This window comes from Leiobunum rupestre, chromosome 1, assembly GCF_980474605.1.
Source record: "Leiobunum rupestre chromosome 1, qqLeiRupe1.1.hap1, whole genome shotgun sequence".
NCBI lineage: Eukaryota > Metazoa > Arthropoda > Arachnida > Opiliones > Sclerosomatidae > Leiobunum > Leiobunum rupestre.
Window position 1 is genome coordinate 43844359 of NC_143384.1, and position 19029 is coordinate 43863387.

Here is a 19029-nt window from a genome sequence, read left to right on the forward strand (position 1 = left end):
AGCCCTCGACATGCAATTACTGAGTCTCGACGGAAACACTCTATCCGCCAACTGGGAAATACTGAAATCTGCTCTTTCGGCCTCGGCCCTCAGACTATCACCACCATATTTAACCTCCCTTCGGTCACTCCTGCAGTGAAACGACTCATACGTCAAACTCGACGCCGCTACCGCCGCAGTAGGAGACACCTAAACCCTGCCCACTCCGCAGAATTCAGACACTAACGTGCCATGGCCAAATTCGCTCTACGCACGGGCCGAACCCGGCACCTTGATACCGCCGCTAACAACTTCGAAGACAATAAGAGATCTTTCTACCGCGCTATCGGTAGTAATACTAAACACTCTTAAGTCCCTGACCTCGGCGTAGGGCAGCGTGTCATCTCCGTCCCGGCTGAAAAGGCACAAATCCTTGCTGAAACCTTCAGCCGCGCTTACACTGAACCAGTTCTTTCTGCCTTTCCCCTCCTACCCACAGTCTGTCCCCCTATGGCGGACGTTACAATATCTACGAGCGGAGTATTGAAGCTACTACAACATCTTAAACGCACTCTCACAAGCTCAAATTTTGTGCTAGCGTCGAGTTTGGGACTACTTATTTTCTTTCAATTTTTTCTATTAGATCGTAGCGGCAATGAGAGTAGCGGAGGTTTCTCTAACTATGCCGTACAGCCAAAGGTAGCGGAGAGAGGATTTTCAGCCCCCTGAAGTGACTGATTTCTAACTCTTTGGGGCATATAGTTCATTCCTTCCCACATATACTTTTACGCTAAGGTTCGACTTTCACAATGAAGATTGAAGTGAGATTGGAATAGCTCGTAGCACGCGTCGCGATAGACTCCATCGCAATCTCTTTTTCATCAAAGAACTAAAAGCTACCTATGTGAGAAAATTCAGCCGGCGAGAGTGCGTTTAACCAGTACAAGGCTCCTGGGCCAGATGGTCTCCACCCAGCCATACTGAAGCGGTGCGCCACCGCTTTAGCGGCGAATGTCGCTGATTTGATCTCTTGCTCTCTTGCTACCGCCGAGCTTCCTCAGGAATGGAAGCGAGCTAACGTAACGCCGGTCCCGAAGGGTGGGCCACCCGAGGACCCTGAGGAATACCGCCAGATATCGCAACAGTCCTCAGTCACCAATCACCTCGAAACTCACGACGCTATCACCCAAGCCCAACACGGTTTCCGGTGCGGATTCAGCACCGAAACTCAACTCCTCTCTTGCGTCGAAGCGTGGTCTACCGGGCTCGAGAGCGCCTACCGAGTGGATGTTGTCTTCCTCGAATTCCGGAAGGCGTTCGACACGGTTCCCCATCAGCTTCTTCTTGCTAAGCTGCGTAGCTACGGCGTTCGCGGTACCACTCTATTGTGGGTAGCTTTAATGTTTTCTTGCGTTACGCTTAACGAGATTTATTCCGTTGAAATAAAATGCACCCGTGTAGTTCGATTCGAAATGGTTTTATGTAGTCTTTACCTATCTACCCCTTTTCACTAGCATCCCCTCGGAGCGCGAACGGACAAAATTTCCACCAGCTCTCGCTCTGTCTCTCTTCTGCTAACGCCTCTGACACCCCCTCTAGCGCCCCTACCATCCCCCTCCACTTCTCTACAAAACGTTTCTGTACAACTCGCTCCTATCCCCGTCTCGCGCCCCCCTACCCTCTCGCTACGGTTACATGGGGCTCTGAACGTCGACGTAAGGGAACGTCGACGTTTCAAAAAATACTACCCTCTAAAACAGGGTATTTTGGGGCTCCTTAAAAATATGCTTTACTTGCGTTTTATTAGTATATAATTTTAGGTAAGTTTCTATTGCTATTCAATTATAAAATAATACATTTTTAAATATAAATATATCAAGTATTTCATAAAATAATAATATATAAAATGACATCTTGCGTTGATTAATTTATTATATATGTTAATTATAAATTATGTTCATTATATTTTCAGTATAATTTAAAAAGTTTCATAACTTATAAATTGCAATTTGTAGTTAGTAAATTGTTTCGAAATATTTTAAATTATTTATAAATTAATAGGAAATAAAATTAAGTATATAAAATAATATTTATATAATATTATATAAATATAAAAATAAATATAAATAGTAAATAATATAAAAAAACTCAAATTAAAACGAATTTATTTCGGAACAGTCGGATATGCGGTAGGAAAAGTCATTACTGGCCAAGGAAACGTCGTCGTAAAGAGGTTACATGCAGCGCCGAACGTCGACGTAAGGCGTTAAATCGACGGTTCGAGGTAGTTTTCGTTAAGTCAACGTATCTCTCCGAACGTCGACGCTCGTGCGGTTACATGAGAAAAATAAACGTCGACGTTTCCTTACGTCGACGCTCCGAGCTCCATATAACCGTCTCTCTCTCGCAACCCATGGCTCATACCATTCCTCTTTCTCTTGCGCCCCCCCCCCCTCCTTTGAAACTTACTAACGGACGGACGGACGGACAAGACTTTCGCTGCTAAGAGAGCTACGCTCACTCCGCTCAATTAATGACTGCCCTTTTTAATTCTCCAAGCCTGCGCTCGTGATCTTTCACTATTCTAATAGCTTGCGTATTTTGAATCTTTACTAAGTTTAAAACACGGAATACCAAAGATAATATATGTATATATATATATATATATATGTATAGAGGACACTACATTCCTCCCTTGACCAAGGCAAGTTTAAACGAACAAACAAAAACATAAAAATAAACAAGCAAAATGTTGGCTGTCTTTCTTGTTTTTTATACCCCCCCTAGTCAGTGACTACTAAATTAAATTAAGATAGGAGGCTCACTAGTCAGGCTGACTACAAAAAAAAATATCCTTATGTCCCACCCTGATTATTACAGTATTAAAATTGTAATAAATAATATAAAAACAGAATCTATAAACTTCCCTCACAGTCAGTGAGGCGCCATCTGCTATCAGAAGAGAGAAATGCTTTGAATGTAATTGCTTCCCTCCGTTTCTACAAAACCTAAAAAGTATCTAGCTTACGAAAAATTGTGGTAGATGCCGTTCCAATACATACTTACATGGAGGCTTGGAAATAAGCGGTGGTCATTGGGTCAAGGACCAGCTTATTAATTGCTCGGACCAGTTTTTTTATTCAAAAGCGAGGGGTTCACTGGTCCAATGTCCAGTTTATTAATTTAAATTTATCTACCGTATTATTAACCAACGGGTCTACGTGACCACTTAAATAATTCAAGAGTTGGAAGTCACTGGCCAAATAGACCAGTTTAGAAATAAACCTTATTTCCAAGCCTGCTTACATGGCATATTTTAGATTTGTAAAATGGGTTAGAAATAGGAAAAGATTATTTTTGGATTTAGAATTTTTATTCTTTGTGCTGACTGAGTTTTGTATATACATTTGTAGGTGAGATCACAAAAAGGTGAAGGTAAATTTATTTAATTTTAACAAAAGGTTAGAAAAGTCTTTTGCATGGTCACTTTTCTTAAAGGATATCGATATTTTAAGCGGGTCCAAAACGAATCACTTCAAAAAAAGGTGTATTAAAAAAACTACCTTTAGAAACTAAATTTGGTGGCCAAATGTTTCGATGAAGCTAACAACCCGAGACAACACTTAGTAAAACAAAGATTTATAAAATTTCAAGAACATATATAAAACATACCTGTAAATATTAAAATTGTTGTTGCCTATTTTAGTTTGGTTTTTTTTTTTCAATTTGGACCCAAAATTAAAAATATAGGTGGATAATAATTGTTTTACGTTCATTCATATATTTAGACCGCCGGGTAACATTGTCCCATTGTTTGGTCGATTTGGCTAATGAAGAAGTTAAGTTATTTACAGTTGCTATGATTTGATTTCCTTTAACTTTTTTAAATTTGTCATATTAGGATTACATATGATTAATATTTTTAGGGTAATAGTGTTTTCCTATCGATTTTTCATAGTTTGGCGTTTTAGTGTTTTGAAGTGATTGATAAGGCGAACTTCAATGCCTAGTCTTCTACTCAGCGTTGCCAGTTAATGAAACTCAAATTATCGTACCAGAGCCAATAAATTATCGTACGCCTGAAAACTGGCGGTAAATTTGAATTTTAGTGTGGAAATTCGACGGATTGAAAACTCACGTTTAAAATTTTCATTTTTTCAAACAATTTAAAAATTATAGCACATTATCGTACGCGAAAGCTGAATTATCGAAATATATTGTACGCCATTGAAAATATCGTACGCCCCAAAAATGAGCTCGAAATTATCGATGTGCACGATAATTATGGTACGTCTGGAAACGCTGCTTCTACATTCACTTTGTCAAAAAGGGCAAGGAACAGATATATACCGATTCCCAAATTACTTAGGGGAAACAAATTTAGAAATTCAATTTTATAGTTTAATTATCATAGATGGCGCCAATTTAAACGTTTTTGGAGGAAAATAAATAAATAACGATATAATACAACAAAAACAAACTTTTAAGCTACGTTTCCACTCGGGAGAAAATTCGACAGATTTAAAATATTTGCTTTTCATTCTGTTGGCGCCATCTAATAAGGCTTCGAGTATTTAAAAACCGATTTCTAATGGCGTTACCCCTGTGAAAGGATCTTCTCCTACATGGTCCCTCGATTACAAATATTTATTTTATTTCTGTAGGTTTGTTGCCTATTATCCACTATGTTGGGTGAAATTGGAACAGTTACGCAAGGGATTCTGACAGACGTCACGGGCGCGGTATTACGACTCCTCACCATGATAAAGATTAAATATTATTTCAAAGCTCTTAATTTTCGGACAATTAGCTTTAACTATTTCTATATCTATTTACCGATAATATTGGTTAATGCTAACGTTTTATTTATCTGCAATATAAACGTTCTTAATTAATTTGATTAACATTTTTATGTAAAATCTTAATGTTAAAATAAAAATAGACATTTGCTTATTCTCAAAGGAAGTATAAACATTTATGCCACCAGGTTTAACATAAGCTAGGGATGACTTAGCTCTAACACCCCTGTAAAATATACTAAAAATATTTTCCTAATAAACTTGAATTTGAATGATTGGAGCTAGTTACTTTGACTAACAAGTAAGCGCATGTTAGCAGATTTTAATTTAGTTTCTACTCCTTTTAACGTTTTTCCAAGATCTAATTTTAAAAGTTAAAAAACGAACACACGATTGAAGACTAAAGCATTTTGAAGTTCATCCAGTCAATTAACTGTCAAAACCACTATCAAAGATGAAGCAATTGCATATCCAGCTATTTTGGCGTTAAATTTGTACGTGGTCTACTCCCAATACGGAACCGATGTAAAGTTGGCCGCTAATAGCCAGAAAAAAATTTGGATTACGAAAACAATACACCACTTCAGTAATATGATTAATTAATTAACTACTTTCTTCATAACTTAAATAAAATCTACTTTCTTCATGACTTAAATAAAATCTGCTTTCTGAATTTGTGATAAACCCCCTAAAACCAAATAAAAAAACCAAGTTTAAAATTATTTTGACAAACTAATTTGATTTCAATTGCACATAAGTAAACTATCCAAAAATTATGTCAAATTAATTTCGTTTATGAGCTGCATTGAGAACGTTTCGGTTCCAACTAGTACAACAATTTATAAAAATTGAAGTGCACATATTCAAGAAAATATTTAAACATTCGGTATAAAATTTAAAAAAAATTAAGGCTAGCTCTATGTACCCGCGTTTCTGGATTCCATCCACTTATCGCAACGTGTCTGTGATGATGGGGATTTGCAATTCCTTGTTGATGAAGTCCTTCTCCACTTGATGGTTGACCGTCCACGCTATGATATTCATCTTATTCTTGCGCCATTTGCGGACATATTCACTGTCAAGATATACAAAGGTCACGCTCAAAAAAATCTAGATTCTTTCTATAGTGATAGCAATCAGGGTTGGACATAAGGCACTAGTTACAGCGAATGACTATTTTCAGAGGGTTCGGCAATGAAAAACGTCATCCACATGGGTTTCAATCGCAAAAAATTTACAATATTGGCCAGAGCTGCCATATTGAGAGTATTGTTTCTCAATAGGAAAAAGCATGGGTGATGTTACGACGGTTACACCCCTACATCAAGTATGTTTCTTATTTTAAGAACGAGGTTCACTGCATTCATAAGTGTCCCATAATTATGTGTTGTTGAGAAATATATCACTGGGGGAAATAATTTGGGTTCATAATTATGTGTTTTTGAGGAATATTTTACTGAGAAAAATAATATTAGTCCATAATTAAGTGTCTTTGAGGAATATTTTACAATGGGGAAAAATATTCCATAATTACATGTCTCTGGGGAATATTTTACTGAAGAAAATAAATTACTGGTCCATAATTACGTGTCTGAGGAATATTTTACTAAGAGAAATAATATTGTTCCATAATTAGGTGTCATAGATGAGTATTTTACCACGATAAATAATATTGTTCCATAATAATTACATGTCTCTGGGGAATATTATACTGAGATAAATTTGTGGCGTGATGACATCAAAGAAAGAGTCACGTAAGTGTGAAAGGCTACATAAAACGATAAAGTTCGCAATAGCACTTAGCAAAAATTTGGCCTAGTGAAAAATTGGAAGTGTCATACTTCTGGACTAATATTATAGACTTATGTCATATTGTTTTTCTAATAGATGAAGTTAGAATAAATTACTTTAATTTAATGGTCAAACCGGCGTTTGAATTTTATCAGTTTCCAGCGGTAGTTTCGGAAACAGGGCTTTTAAAACGACAGAAAGGCCAGGAGCTACTGAATTTTCAGATTAATATTTTAAAACGACAATTTGGTCCTATAATCAAAAATGGTGTTCTTACTGTGAGAGAACATCCTTGTGTATTAGAACGGTGGACACTCCAGAGATGTGCCATAGCCATCCGTGCAAGGCCCATTCGTAAATGTTGTCAGTAATTATCGCTGCTGCCATCTTCCAGGGAGAAGTGTATTTTGGACGGCCATTGATAATGTCATGGTAAGAGAAAAATCTTGGTCTCCATGTTAGAGCTGTCGCAATGTTCAGATCAGCTTGTCTAAGCTGCAGGAGGTTCAATCGGCGTAAGGGTTCAATTCAAATGAAAGCTTAAGACTAATACATAGGTGCCAAAAATTTACAATTTAAAAGAATGCAATTTTGAAGGTCCAGATGACACTGTTTATAGTACTTATTCGCCCAAAGACCGTAGTACTAAAATGCATATTTTTTTGTTATCATTCGGAAAATGGGTTAGCCATATATTTTTGAGGTGAAATAAATAAACTAGAACTTAAATGCTTGGCAAACCTGTCCAAATAGCGTCTGCTTTGACATTGTACCAGAGATCCTGGCAGTTATAGAGATGCGAAACTCCGTCGAAAACCTGACAAAAAAATGCAAGCATCAGCGCCGGCCTTCGGCCGGAAGGAAGCGCCCGTTTCAAGCCGAGAGACGCAAAAATTGTTAACAACGGTAACAATCCTAGGATCTCTGCAATTACTCCCCACGTACAGGCGTCGCTGTGATCGGCAAAATTTGAAAAAAACTGGTTTGCTTAGGGTATAGGGAGTTTCGCATCTCTATAACTGACAGGATCTCTGATTGTACCTTCATGTGCTTCTAAAAATCGCAACATCAGAGAGATAGGAATAATTATGGTCATAAGTAACATTATAATTAAGTATGACATTTCCTATTGTTTTAATGCTAATTTACTAACTGAGCTGACATTCTTGTCAAGCTCCGACTTGGACTAGCACTCTAACTGGGTAGCCTGTTATAGTTCTTGGTAGTATCATATTTCGACACTAGGGGGCTCTGTACTGAGAACTAAACCTAGCTAGCTCAGAAAATCACATACTTATTGTTATTATGTTACTTATACCATGGAGGAGAGATAATGAAAGCATCAAGGTATGGGTTGGGTTGGCCATGGACTAATTAATTAGTCCATGGCCAACCCAACCCATACCTTGATGCTTTTTTTTTTAAATGAGTGTGTTGATAGCGCCATGGACTAATTAGTCTATGATAGCGCCTACATATTTTTTCATCTGCTCACCTAATATTTGGAAATTATGAAATCACTAAAATATATTACAAAGATAAAAAGACTGTGAAGTTGGCTCTCCTTATCTTTATGCCGTGGAATAACACCCATGGGTTCTATTTCAGATAATTCAGTTTGAGGGCCAGATTATTTACGAATTTATCGTAAAAGGTTAAAATTGTAAACATTAACGGGAGCATAAAGTTTTCATATTTATTATGGTGTATCAATTAATTTGACATTTCTGCCACTAGGTTTAACAGAAGCACTAATTATGTTAAAAGCCTCATTTTAATATTTTTAATATTACGGGTTATTAATGAAGTTTATTTTTCAAAAATTTAACTTCAACCAAGTTTAACTCCAATATAACAAAAATTAATTTACCACCAATTTTCAGACTTATATATGTGGGTTTGCTACTATAGTTTGATTTTCAACACATGCCATGTAGCAGTCAACGTTTGAAGTACATAAATTGTTGGATTTTTGTCTGCTAAACAAAAACTATCAGCTTAGCAGACAAAAATTCAGCAGGTTTAGTTTGTGGTGCTGGCCGCTACGTGGATAAATGTAAACTGAAAGGCTAATTCTAAGGTTCACTGATGGTTACCAAACACACCGAAGTTTGCATTGGCATCTTTGCCAGCCTCTTGGAGGCAGAAATTTTTCCTATTTCCTTGTCTCTAACGAGCTACAAACACAGCACCCTACACAAGGAGAATGCAACCCATCAAAAGTCGTGCATTTTCGTGTATACAGTTTTCATTGGTTAGATGCTTTAGCACCTGATGCCGTTGGAAGGGGAAAATTTTGAAATTGTCTTCCCCCTTCCCATAAAACGCTCAGCATAAAGGCTCGTCCAATGAAATTTGCACATAACTCTGCGTTAGTGTGTTTAAAGGCTAGCTGCGTTCTCCTTGTGTTACTCTCGTTCTCTAAGAACAGTGTTAGGTTGGTAATTGGCCGTCCTTTAGGGCATTACGAATTGCACTAGCATCATCATGCAAGGCGCAGTTCTAGGGAGTGGCCCAATGGGCCCATGCCCACCCAAAGATTTATGATTTACATTAACTTCCATTCTATTTCCTCCCCTACCCCCTATTATTTCCAGAAGTATGGGCCCACCTCAGAATAATTTTCTAGAACCGCGCCTGAATCATGCAATGGTATTATATGTGACAACAATTCTAGATGTTCTATTCCCTTTAAAATCATAACATAGCTTGCTCAAATGTCCAATGTTTATAGAAAATATTTGTAAGTGGGTCATCTTCAGTTTCAATATTTAAGCATCATTTCCCCGAAGTTTAAACTCATAGAAAACCTGGTATTTGGTGACTACCAACTTTTTATATTCAGTTGCATCATATGTAAGTTTCTATAAATTTCCAATTTTAGGTAAATAAACCTGCACCAAAAGTAAAGTTGCAGATTTGCCCATGGTCAAAGCAAAGGTAATATAGAACTCCATACCTTTGATTCGAATTTAGAGAGCTTTCAGATTGACAGTTTTGTAATGAATCGATTACCCACTTGTTGGTTATCATGGTAACTACGGAGCTAATGTTTTCGGAGTTCAGGCAGGAATTGGGTAAAGAACGATATTAACTACGCGCAAGGCAGTGATTTAGAAATTAGAATCTAGGGTACGATGTTTATACTATCTTTGGTCAAAGTTAGTTCCATATGTGTATAATTAATTACCCTTCATGTAAGTGTGTCAGTTATCTTTTGGAAGTAAATTATTTTCCAAAGAGCCATTTTTAGCTAGGAATATGAATGACCACCCAATTTAGATTTTTTTTTAATGAGAAAAAACTTATGGTGTCGGCTTAGACATCAAATTGGGTTGGTACACCAAATCCCCACTCAATTCAGGTAGACTAAGTAATTAGAGGGCTGTCATAATGAGAGCACCAGGTGATAATTCATTTTTGGATGTGAAGTCAATTCTATGCGAATTGACATATCAGTAATGATTTTGACTAACTGACACACTTACAGAATATAATTATAAAATTATGGAAATACTTTTATAAAATTATAGTTTAGTCGATTTATTTAAACGTAAATATAAATACTTTAAATAGTTAATAAAGCTTAGAAATAAAAAGTTAATTACCTGGTAAATAACAGTGGGATAGAAAGATGCCACTAGAGTAGTTTTGTAAAGTTCAGGGTATTTCTTAAACATTTCCAACACCAAAGCTACCGCCTAAAGATTAGTTGATTATACATAATCATATTATTATTATTATTTTTTTTGAGAAGTTCAATGTTATACCTTAAAATCGTAATCTTTGAGATCTATTATAATACGAATGTTCAACTTTAAACATTCCTCTAACGCTTCCTCAAATGTAGGAATTTTTTCTCCTTTAAATTTTTCGCTGTTTAGAGGGTTTGTAGTACACTATCATTAGTGAATTATTTCGAGTTATATTAAAAGTATTAACAATTACTGGAAAATGTGATTAGCGGAGGCATCTAAGCTGCGAATCTGATCAAAGGTTAATTCGTCCAATCTACCTGAACCATCAGTAGTTCGATCAATGTCATCATCATGAAATAATACTGCTATGTTATCACGTGTAAACGCAACATCAAATTCGACACCATCAGCTCCATTTTTCTTAGCCTATTATGAAAATTGATTTATTGTGAAACCTGTAAATTTCATTATTTCATGAAGTTTTACTTCTCTTATCGCAGCTAAGGTGTTTTCAGGAGCATCAAGTCCAGCTCCTCTATGCGCAAATATCGGTAGCTTATTTTGATTTCCATAAATCACTTCTCTGATTATCGTAGGATTCGATGGAGGCAATATTAGTTGATAAATACCAGCAGCAATGAGGGCTATGACGATCGTCGTGAAATACACCAATCCCATTGCGAGACTCGGCTGAATGGCGATTAACAAAATAAAATATGCCCCGAGACATAGTTGAATGATGCTTATAACGACACATAAAGGTATCGTAATGGCAGGTTTCATACTTAGAATTTTGAATAAAATAACTTAAAAACTTTAAAAATAAATAAAGGGTAAAATTAAGGCTTGATGTAGACGCGGGGTTATCAAGCCTTATTTTTAATTTATCCTTCTCTAGGCCGGCCTCATATTAGCTTAGGCCTAAAATGTTAGGTTTGTCCATAGAAAGTTAAAAAGCAAATTTGTATTAAAATTGATTGGTGGAATAAATTCTGTCGAAATATACCATGGTTGAAGGAATCTTCTATGAAAAACTGTCCGAAATTTTTAGACCACTTGTCTTTGATTGAATAGTTAACGAAATTACAATCTTGCCAAACCCATGGGCTGTGAGAGGGATGGAAAAGGAGGGGGGGTTATATTTCTGAAATCGTGGTTTAATAAAACGGCGCGTGCCGTTATTGGCGGTTTTTAAATAAACTAACTTTCAATAAACTAAAAATTAATCCTTAATTTTGATCAGATCATGAAACTAAGTCTCAAATTTTAATAGCATAGTCACAGGTAAAAATTGGTTAAACTGGACGGACGGTTGTTGTTTGGAAGTTGTGGTTAAAGCACCAGCTAAATAAGAGTCCATCCGCCGTTTCGTTGCCCTAAACTCCTACATGAGCCGGGCACCACAGGAGAGTCACCGAGTAAGGGTACATGTCGCAGAGATCGTGACCACCGGGTGAGAAACCGGGTCAGTAGAGCGCTTATGGAGCATGGTAAGGGCACTCATAGAATCCAAGCAGACGACCACTGAGCTGTGAAGATGAGCAGACGCGTAGGAAAGAGCTAGTTGTATGGGGAGTAGCTTGATCCTGTTGATGGTATGACCGGAATCGACATAGGAACGGGCCCCAACCCCTAGAGATGGAATCGCGAAAGCGGCGCCGGCGATTCCAGAGTCCAAAGCGGCGAAGCGAGAAAACCGTCAGTATAGATAACTAGCCGAGAAGCCCACCCTACGGGTGGGCCCTCAGCTAGTTGTGTGTTTCGAGGCACTCCACCCCTGTAAGGCCCCCCAGCCCCTTCTCCCCATGCCAGAATTATCGGGGTACCCTTTTTCCCTCGCAAAAATAACTCAAAAACTCAGCTAAATTCTATCTCTTCCAACCCCCCCCCCCCCCGGAAGGCACCCCTCCCCTTTTCGCCATGCCAGAATTACCGGGTTACCCTTTATCCCCGCAAAAAATAACAAAAAACTCGCCTTTCTCTTTCGTCGCAAACCCCCTTGTACCCCTGTAAACTCCCTGTACCCAATGGCGAATTTGCTACCCCCTCATGACGAACAGAAACAAATACGCTCGTCCCTAAAAATTTGAAGAGACTGAGAGACCGCCTTGTCTCGCAGAACGGTGGAATGGCCGGGAGTGTATAAAATCTTCCCGCATTCCTCCACCCTGCTTTGACAATCTTACCTACTGCTGCCCTGACTGAGTATAAAGACTCCGAGAAACCGAGCTAATAGGTGTTCTCGACCACAGAATAGCGTGGAAAAAGAGGAGCCACTACCCATATGCGCAGATTTAACCACTCGGCCGCCTTAGTGACCAATCCAAAGCCCGAACGTCGGTGGTTCAAGGTCGACTATAATTACATCAGTGTGGGAGGCGGGGGGAGGAGAGCCGTTGCTAGCGCCTCGCTATCTCTGCCTATAGGCTAGTCGAACGTCTACCAGTGACAAAGGGAAAGGCAGACCCGGTTCCTCTCTGTCCCGCCCCGCCTTTGGTACCTTTACTGACTAAGCGAAAACACAAAAAGGCTATAGCTGAGCCACTAACAAAGCGAAAAGCAGCAGCTTCTCTCTCCGTCCCGCGCTGGCTTTTTCTTCGCCGCCCCGCCTTTGGCTTCATGACCATAGAAATCTCATAGGTAACTAGAATGCTGGCGCCTACGGCCGAGCTTGACGCCAGTTCGCCTTGAACCTTCAGCCAATGAGAGGCCGTAGAGTGGTTCCGCCAAGGAGGATAATAATCCTCCTTGGATCCGCTACTATAGAGGGAGGTGACGTCATTCTCTCTGGTGACATTAAATTCTTGGCAGAACCACTTTTTGAGCTCTGATTGGCTGAGAACTGGCTATCGTCTGCCACAGCGTTTGGCCCATTTTCCAGTTACACAGCAGCATTCTAGTTACCTATGAGATTTCTATGTTCATGACAGACTAAGCAAACATTCCTGAAAGCTCGGACGTACGACCAACGTACCAAGCGCTCCTTATAATATAGACTCCTTATAATATAGATGGTCGCATCCTTGGCGAGAGTGTCAAGCGTCGCGAGGAAAGACGACGTTTCGCGGCTACTATCTGAGTTGCCAGATTATCGTACACATCGATAATTTCGAGCCAATATTTCGGGGGTACGATAATTTCAAAGGAGTACAGTACTACCAAGGTGAATACAGATACGCTGCAGTACTACATAGTATGCTATTTTCGATAATTTGTTACGAGCGTACGATTATGTACGATAATTTTTGAATGTAGCCATTAAAACTGAAACATTATATTTGTTTTAGAAATGATTTTTTGGATTATTAAATCATAGAAATCTTATAACGTAGAATGATTCCGTATAAATACAAAATGGGCCAATTACATTTTCGGAGGTTTCGTCATTATCAGCCAATCACGATTCAAAGAGTGACTACGGCAACGACTCGTTGCCATCTAGTTTGAGTTACTAAGAATAATAATTTGATTTTATATTACGTCACCTTAAGAACTCGCATTTGATTGGCCCACGTCCATCGAGTCACGGCACCCTGCACGCGCTCACATGAGAGCGTGCAGGGGGCCGTGATCGAGTTTAATGTAGTTTTTAAACATGGTAGACTGTTTCTTTACTCGTAAAGATTTTTCTCTTATATGCAAATGTTTTGGGTAACTATTGCGTTGTTTGTTGTTATGGCTCCTCGATGTTTCATTTCCACATGTAGAAAACGATTTTCGGTGGACGGTAATGTGTCGTTGTACAGGTAAAAGTTTGGGTTTCCTTAAACCAAAGATAATCTAGACTACGTACCGCTTAAACCTAATTGGGGCATTTTGAAATGTTAAAAACGGCGGGCTTTCAAATTGATGATTTGGTAAAAGTGACTTCAGGAAGTTCAGTGAGCCTAGTGGAACAACAACTCAGGACTATAATTACTGCAATATCCGTTTTTTTTTAAAACACTATTTAACATTGTAAATATCGGTCTTGGTTGAGTACTATCTCTTATGTTGTTTAACAGTGGAATGTTGAATTTAAGCAGAGTGTGAGACATTTATCTTGGCTAAGGTTCTAAGACAAAAAGCATATTATTAAATAGAAGGTAAAGTTTTGAAAAATAAGACAATTATCAGTATGATTGTTGCTGTTTAATGAAATGACTGTCCTCAATTCGTCATAAGTGTCATTCGTTAGTGTAATGTATTTTTTTCTGGGATATAATAAGGTTTTTGTTTATCAAAGTTTCTACAAACATAATAATAAATATAATATTACTTACTTTAAATGTGAAATAATCTTTAAATACAAAGGTTAATACTAAGGATCTTCAGTCACTGCTTCTCCCAAAACTGCCATTGACATTGCCTGCTATTTTAAAAGTTAGGCCTATGTCAGGCCTAGGCTTAAATATTTTCAAAGCGAACCTAAACGAAATATTATTTATCTTCCTAACAATGGCATTTAAATATTCCTTATAATAATTAAATATGAAAACAAAACTAAAAGTGCAAAAAATCTTAACACTTATTAAATAAAAATCCAAAAACGTTGAAGTGGTTCATGTGAAAAACTCCAGCAAAAACCTATGGGAATTCTGCGAGCTTTGATCGGATGGATCCTGTAAAAATCGTCTGAGCTTCTACTATTTGTAACCGCCCTGTTATGGCGCTAGCGGCTTGCCGTAGTCAATGAATGGCCGCTGATTGGCTGAAGCTTAAGCAAAGACTATATAATCATTAGTCGTTGCTACAAAATGACTTGGCGTCAGGTTCTCCCGTAGACGGGAGCATTCTAGGTAGGAGTATAAGATTTCTATGTATTAAATAATAACCATTTTTGATTTATCATAAATACAATAGGCGATTAAATAAAACATCTTCAAGAAAATAGTGCTTATAAAAATAATGGAAACTTTCCACCTGTAAACAGAACGTCGTGTTTTTTCTAAGCCTTAATACGTCAAAAATAGGTACCTTGTTAAAATTAAACACTTAGCATAAGATACAGGTGAAAAGTTTCCATTATTTAATCAAGCACTGTATAAACAGTCCCTTAAAGTTCCTGGCTCTTGGAAATATTACTTCCTGGCGATTTCCTTGAAGATGTTATATTGAAGTGTGTATTTTCGATTCAATTTACCACCAACTTTCAAGCGTACGATAATATTTTTCGGAAATCGATAATTTTCATTGGGCCTATTCTGTAAATATTCGAAATCCAATTTTCGATCGAAAACTAGATTTCGAATATTTACAGAATAGGCCCCCAGATTTTGGTACGATAATTTGATTTTCAGGCCCCCCTGGCTACTATTTTCTGTTTGAGAAAGCCACGGCCAACTTAGATCCACCACTGTGCGAGTAGCAGGGGATTTAAGTTGGCCGTGGAAAAGCTGACGTTCACGAATTCGGCTCATTGAGTTGGGAATATTAATCTAGAGATCCAATCAAATTTGCTCCCCGCGAAACAAGTTTTTGAAATTTACGCTTGTGCCGTCTCCTCTAAAATGACGATAAAACGTTATTATATGACCCGTGGCGCCATCCATTATTTTTGCAAAAACAATTGCCGGAAAACACGTCTTATTTAAACGATCCGTTGAGAGATAGACGGCGCCACGGGTAGAATGATAAAGATTTCTCGTCATTTGGGAGCAGACGGCAGTATTCTTATTTTTTAAAAAATTGTTTCGCGAAATACTGAAATCCGACGTTTTGATTGGACCTCTAGATTAATATTCCCAACTCATGATTCGGCTCGCGTTATGGGTACTTCATTTAAAACGATTAAAAATTAAATATTTAACACGGAAGAGTTGTAAATTTTAAGTCAAATATCTTCTTCTGTATTATCTATTGGTATTTACGCCTTTGCTACGCTATTCAAGTTTATATCATTATTCAGTCTTATTATCCCAGGCCCAATGACTTCTAAGGTAATTAAGCGAGTTTGTGTGGTTGTTTTGGGTGATTTTGGGCGAAGTCCGCGTATGCAATATCATGCAATGGCATTATCTGCTCATGGTATCGAAGTCGACGTAGTAGCGTATTCAGGTAAGGCAATCAATATAGTATATAATAAATCAACCCTAACTTACTGCATTATAACTGGTTAGGTTCTCGTCCGCATAAGAAAATTCACTCGGATCCATTGATTCATGTAGATGAAAATGTTATGCCGGAACCCCCAAATTTTTCTAAATGTAAGCTAACTACAGTATATAACGAATGCATTTTTCTAATGAAATATAACTTAAGATGTACCAAGACTTCTGGCTTATGCACTAAAAGTTTTGTTCCAAATGTTTGTACTTTTCAAAACATTACTCTTTGTTACTAAACCATCAGCTATCTTAGTTCAGGTAGATATTATATTATTGCATAATATTTACAATAGATAATTGTTTAACTTTTTGATTTCTAGAATCCTCCATCAGTAACAACTCTCCCTGTTGCTGTTTTCATTTGTTGGTTACGGAAATGTACCTTAGTAATTGATTGGCACAATTATGGCTATACTGTCATGGGCTTAACTTTAGGACAACCACATCCATTGGTCAAGCTGAGTCGATGGTACGCTAGTAGGTTTACTTCCTCTTTAAAAGACGGTTTTAGAATATTTTGCATTCTTTTGAGTCAGGATTGAAGGCTATTTTGGTGCCTATGGTAATAAACATTTTTGCGTTACAAGAGCTATGAAGGAAGACCTAGCTGCAACTTGGGGCATCAAGTATGGCTAAGTCATAATTAATACAGCGTATTTAATTTATGGAATCTCCTCAACTAGCGCAACAGTTTTATACGATTGCCCTTCGGAAATATTTACTCCAATAAGTTTAGAAGAGAAGCATGAATTTCTAGTGAAATTTTCAGATTATTGCTCTGAAATTAAATTCAGGTATTATTCACCCTATTTTTCCTTGAAAAATACAAAATAAACCAAATAATGTATTGTCCACTTACAGTGATGCAACTGATGAAACGAAATTCACTCAAATAGTGAAAGGTCAAGTGTTCCTAAAATCACAGAGGCCAGCTTTGGTAGTCAGTAGTACCAGTTGGACAGCTGACGAAGATTTCTCAATTCTCTTGGCAGCTCTTGACTGTATGTCGCTATATATTTAAGAAATATAATAAATGCTCTAACCTCCTGAATATATTATAGCATATGAGGCTTCAGCTTGTGAAGATTATAGCCTTCCAGAGCTAATATGCGTTGTTAGCGGCAAGGGTCCAATGCGAGCTTATTACGAAAAAGAAATGAAAGCTCGAACCTTAACAAAAGTTTTGATATTAACAGTATGGTTACAAGCCGAAGATTATCCACTATTATTAGGTACCGTAATTACCCCTTTAATGTTTTTGAGTTAGGGATCGGACATTCAAGTAAATCCTTTACACTTGAAAGTGTAAAAATACTGAAATGGTCTATAAATTTACTAGCAAGCACTATATCTAAATTTGGAGTGGAAATCTCAAAACTGTTTTTCTCCATTTTGCAATTTCTCGATTTCACTTAGAATTTTGGGTTTTTTTGATTTATCGTCGGTTTTTGCTATTTTGCAATTTCTCGTTAGAGTAGGAATCTCAAAATCCATTCTAATATCTTGAAAACTGTTTTTAAAATAAAAAATCTGTATGAAAATTATGCACCAAAATTTTTTATAATCTTAAAATCAGTAATATTTTTTTGTATTGAAAATCACGCACAAAAAAAACAATGTCTGATCCCAGATTTTTAACAAATTATTTAATATTATTAATTAATTTATAGCTAGCGCTGATTTGGGAATATGTTTGCATAAATCAACAAGTGGTCTCGATTTGCCCATGAAAGTCGTTGACATGTTTGGTTGCGGGCTGCCTGTTTGTGCCTTAACTTTTAGCTGGTATGTTAATGAGATTCCTAATTGATAAAGTGATATTGAGATTAAAAAAAATTTCTAGTTTGTACGAGCTTGTAAAGCCAGAAATAAATGGTCTAACATTCAGCAATTCAAAACAACTAGCAAATCATTTAGTGGAACTATTTCGTCACTTTCCGAAAGATGACGCCAAAGGGGTGTTGCAATTGGATTTCTTCCGCCAAAATTTGAATGGCTTTCGCTCAGTCACTTGGGAAGAATCTTGGAAACAATTGTGCTGGCCGGTTTTCAGATAATTGAAAAAATGTTACTTGATGGACAGTTTTATTTTTGTTACAGAAAAATTAATAAATTTTTAATAAATGTAAATTTATTTTGAAGTGAACACTCTCTCACAAAATTTATATTTTACGAAAAATGTTAGGTAACTCACAAACTAGATCAAATTACTTGAAGTTTGAAAAACTCCAAGATTATTTATCATAAAAAGACAATTAGTATTTAGTCTATTTACTGTTGTATTTTAGTTATCTCTAGAATCAATGATACACTGGTTAATTAAATACTTTGTTTATTTAGTAACTAACAATTATCAGTGTAGCTGATAATTGTGTACTTTATTACACACCGTCCCACTAGGATGCTATTACCTTCCTAGCTACATCTGGTGGTCAGATTCTGATATACAACATTTACTAATTTGTTGATTCTACCAAAAGTGTATTTATTTATCTATGTTCGGTAGATTTTTAGCTCTAATCCCAATCCCCCTCATGCTCAAAAAGAAAGCTCCTTCTTTTCGCCTGTTCTCGAAGTAAAAGTGTACTCTTTTTGACCTAAATCGTTTTATTCGTCTGTTCCGGGGATAAGAATTACTCCGCCCGGGAGCCCCATAAACTATTCGCTTGTTCCGGA

The 19029-nt window shown here is 37.2% G+C and overlaps 2 protein-coding genes across 3 annotated transcripts; one reads left to right on the forward strand and one right to left on the reverse strand.

The window, feature by feature from the left end:
- Window positions 1-4358: 4358 nt before the first annotated feature.
- On the reverse strand, window positions 4359-11450 carry LOC149963028 (glycerophosphodiester phosphodiesterase 1). Of its 2 annotated transcripts, XM_090180336.1 has the most exons (7): window positions 11274-11450; window positions 10754-10957; window positions 10518-10693; window positions 10340-10445; window positions 10178-10270; window positions 6847-7064; window positions 4359-5853 (listed from the first exon to the last, which is right to left on the reverse strand). In XM_090180336.1, the coding sequence occupies exons 1-7, from the start codon at window positions 11274-11276 to the stop codon at window positions 5727-5729; spliced, it is 927 nt and encodes a 308-aa protein (XP_090036462.1). In that variant the 5' UTR covers window positions 11277-11450; the 3' UTR covers window positions 4359-5726. The 2 variants fall into 2 exon arrangements, with proteins under 2 accessions (XP_090036462.1, XP_090036461.1); XM_090180335.1 differs by having other exon boundaries at window positions 10754-11449.
- A 4535-nt stretch (window positions 11451-15985) lies between these two features.
- On the forward strand, window positions 15986-18483 carry Alg1 (ALG1, chitobiosyldiphosphodolichol beta-mannosyltransferase). The gene is made up of 10 exons (XM_090170438.1): window positions 15986-16303; window positions 16366-16452; window positions 16508-16611; window positions 16674-16822; window positions 16890-16979; window positions 17037-17147; window positions 17215-17354; window positions 17415-17585; window positions 18024-18138; window positions 18197-18483. Exons 1-10 carry the CDS (start codon window positions 16174-16176, stop codon window positions 18408-18410), a joined length of 1311 nt encoding a protein of 436 aa, XP_090026564.1. The 5' UTR covers window positions 15986-16173; the 3' UTR covers window positions 18411-18483.
- Window positions 18484-19029: the final 546 nt, after the last annotated feature.

What these genes read in the sequence shown, in the direction of transcription:
- LOC149963028 (XM_090180335.1), bottom strand. Translation starts at nt 11,050, where the DNA reads ATGAAACCTGCCATTACGATACCTTTATGTGTCGTTATAAGCATCATT. An exon ending in TCAAAGATTACGATTTTAAG is followed by an intron (nt 10,271 to 10,339) that starts GTATAACATTGA and finishes ACTAATCTTTAG; the next exon opens with GCGGTAGCTTTGGTGTTGGA. An exon ending in ATCCCACTGTTATTTACCAG is followed by an intron (nt 7,065 to 10,177) that starts GTAATTAACTTT and finishes AACCTCCTGCAG; the next exon opens with CTTAGACAAGCTGATCTGAA.
- Alg1 (XM_090170438.1), top strand. Translation starts at nt 16,174, where the DNA reads ATGACTTCTAAGGTAATTAAGCGAGTTTGTGTGGTTGTTTTGGGTGAT. An exon ending in ACCCCCAAATTTTTCTAAAT is followed by an intron (nt 16,453 to 16,507) that starts GTAAGCTAACTA and finishes ATATAACTTAAG; the next exon opens with ATGTACCAAGACTTCTGGCT. An exon ending in TCTCTTGGCAGCTCTTGACT is followed by an intron (nt 17,355 to 17,414) that starts GTATGTCGCTAT and finishes AATATATTATAG; the next exon opens with CATATGAGGCTTCAGCTTGT.